Source organism: Cibotium barometz, chromosome 29 (assembly GCF_041138505.1).
Source record: "Cibotium barometz isolate CiBa-2024 chromosome 29, ASM4113850v1, whole genome shotgun sequence".
Lineage (NCBI taxonomy): Eukaryota > Viridiplantae > Streptophyta > Polypodiopsida > Cyatheales > Cibotiaceae > Cibotium > Cibotium barometz.
The window spans coordinates 35762772-35763867 of record NC_141074.1 but is presented as its reverse complement, the minus strand read 5'-3'; the positions used below and the strand labels follow the sequence as shown (position 1 = coordinate 35763867).

At 54.5% G+C, this 1096-nt stretch overlaps 1 protein-coding gene across 1 annotated transcript; it reads right to left on the bottom strand.

The window, feature by feature from the left end:
* Positions 1-212: 212 nt before the first annotated feature.
* Positions 213-761, bottom strand: LOC147622103 (pathogenesis-related protein 5-like). The gene has a single exon (XM_086823545.1). It carries the CDS (start codon positions 759-761, stop codon positions 213-215), a length of 549 nt encoding a protein of 182 aa, XP_086679671.1.
* Positions 762-1096: the final 335 nt, after the last annotated feature.

Here is a 1096-nt window from a genome sequence, read left to right as displayed (position 1 = left end):
AATGCATTAGACTTTTACTGTCTTATTTCCAATACTGTAAACAAGCATGTCTAACATGCAAATGTTGTAGACCAGTTGGAAGCAAGGAAGCAAATCGGGTGCCCTTTATTCAAATGGGATCAAAGCACTGATCGTGTACATGGGCAGCGTTATTGTGTAGAAGGTTAGTCGATCGTGCTGCTCCTTCATCATCAGTGATCATCGATCAGTGATCACGGGCAGATGGTGATGGTGAAGGTGCCGCCGGTGGGAGTGCCATGGTCCTTGGTGTTGTCACCGGACCAGCTGAAGACGTCGGGGCAGGAGGCGCGCACGTTCTGGGCGTAGCTGGAGTTGGGGTCGTCACGGTTGGGGCTCACGCAGGCGCTGCCGCTCACGTCGGTGGCAGGGCAAATGGAGGCCGCGGCGCTGCACGACAAGCTCTGCCCGTCTCCCGTGATGCTCATGCCCACGCCCAGGAAGAAGCCGTTGACAGCGCTCACGTCGTAGTGGTCAGTGTTGGCTTGGATGTTGATGGAGAACTCGGCCAACAGGCCCGGCACACCGGTGCCGATGTTACCCGCCCACCCATTCGGCGGGCTGAGCCATTGCGACTGCCCTGGCGCAAGGCTGAATCCGGACGTGCCGATGGACGGCCCGCCACTCTTCTCCGCCACTTGCACGCCCAGCGTGTTGCCGCAGTGGTTCACCACGTTGAACGATGTGGCTGAAACGCCCGACAGTAGCAGCAGCGACGCCGATAACACAAGCACCAGCGCCATCATCGTTGGAGTCACGGAGGCCATATTAGTGAGTACCGTCTAACTGCTCGCTTGCTCTACTTGAGGAACCTAGTTCCTAAATTGCCCTTCCCCAACCTCTTCATCTCCTGCTTATTGAAGGTACAGTAAGCTCCTGTAGGGATGCAGATGTCAATAAAGCATTCAAGGTGCTGGATGTAGGGGCTCTCATATTGCTGGATGTAGGGGCTGTCATATTGTTGAATGTACTTAAGCAGCTCAATAGGCACCCATTGATCATCGAGACAATGGGGAAAGGAGATGGAACTATTTCGTCTTCTTCTTATCGTCCCCCATCTCTTAACCTTTGATATTCC